The 763-nt window shown below is 46.4% G+C and overlaps 1 protein-coding gene across 1 annotated transcript; it reads left to right on the top strand.

Annotated features, from left to right (window-relative positions):
* Positions 1 to 6: 6 nt before the first annotated feature.
* On the top strand, positions 7 to 757 carry LOC111659728 (3'-5' exoribonuclease 1-like; the record flags this gene model as incomplete). Its single annotated transcript, XM_023412749.1, has 3 exons — positions 7 to 62; positions 169 to 283; positions 585 to 757. Coding segments are annotated over exons 2-3 (278 nt in total), but the record flags the coding sequence as incomplete, so codon positions are not given.
* Between the last annotated feature and the right edge of the window lie 6 nt (positions 758 to 763).

The raw sequence follows: 763 nt of genomic DNA, 5'->3' as shown, positions 1-763 counted from the left end.
GTAGCTTGGCTTCAGGAGAGAGAGCTCGGAACAAAATACAAATATGCCATCCTGACTGATGGGTACGATGGTTCACTTCAGTGCTCAATGCTGAATCTGAGCAAAATCATTTTAATAATCCTTTCAGTGAAATCTCATCTGACACTTTTTGTTGTGCGTCGTCTCCAGGGCCTGGGACATGAGCAAGTTCCTCAACATCCAGTGTCGTATAAGCCACATCAGATATCCTCAGTTTGCAAAGAAGTGGATAAACATAAGGAAATCATACGGGAACTTCTACAAGGTTTGACTTTTGAGTTGTTCAGAGTCACTTAATGTGCCTGTTTTGTCTTTTAATTAAGCTAAAGTTTGAATGCAGCAGTAAAATATTTGGACTTTTGATTGTTATTTAACAGTTTGAGAAAAGCACAGGTGTAATTAATAACATTAACGATAGCTCTTCTTTGGACCATCCATCGTTACTGTTATCGATTACACCTGTCCTTTTCCCTCTGTGACTCTCTGCTGTGAAGAAGCTCTGTTGTCGCTCGCAGCCTTTTTAGAAACCACAGCAAACCACCGACCGTTTCCTCTCCGTCCTCCAGGTCCCTCGCACGCAGACCAAGCTGAGCACCATGCTGGAGAAGCTGGGTCTGAAGTACGAAGGCCGTCCTCACTCCGGCCTGGACGACTCGCGCAACATCGCACGGATAGCTGTTCGTATGCTGCAGGACGGGTGCCAGCTGCGTGTCAACGAACGCATGCACGGCGGCCAGCTGCTCTC

This window comes from Seriola lalandi, unplaced genomic scaffold, assembly GCF_002814215.2.
Source record: "Seriola lalandi dorsalis isolate HSWRI2012SDOR001 ecotype SW California unplaced genomic scaffold, Sedor1 jcf7180001984383, whole genome shotgun sequence".
In the NCBI taxonomy this organism is placed as follows: domain Eukaryota; kingdom Metazoa; phylum Chordata; class Actinopteri; order Carangiformes; family Carangidae; genus Seriola; species Seriola lalandi.
This window is presented reverse-complemented; position numbering and strand designations above follow the sequence as displayed.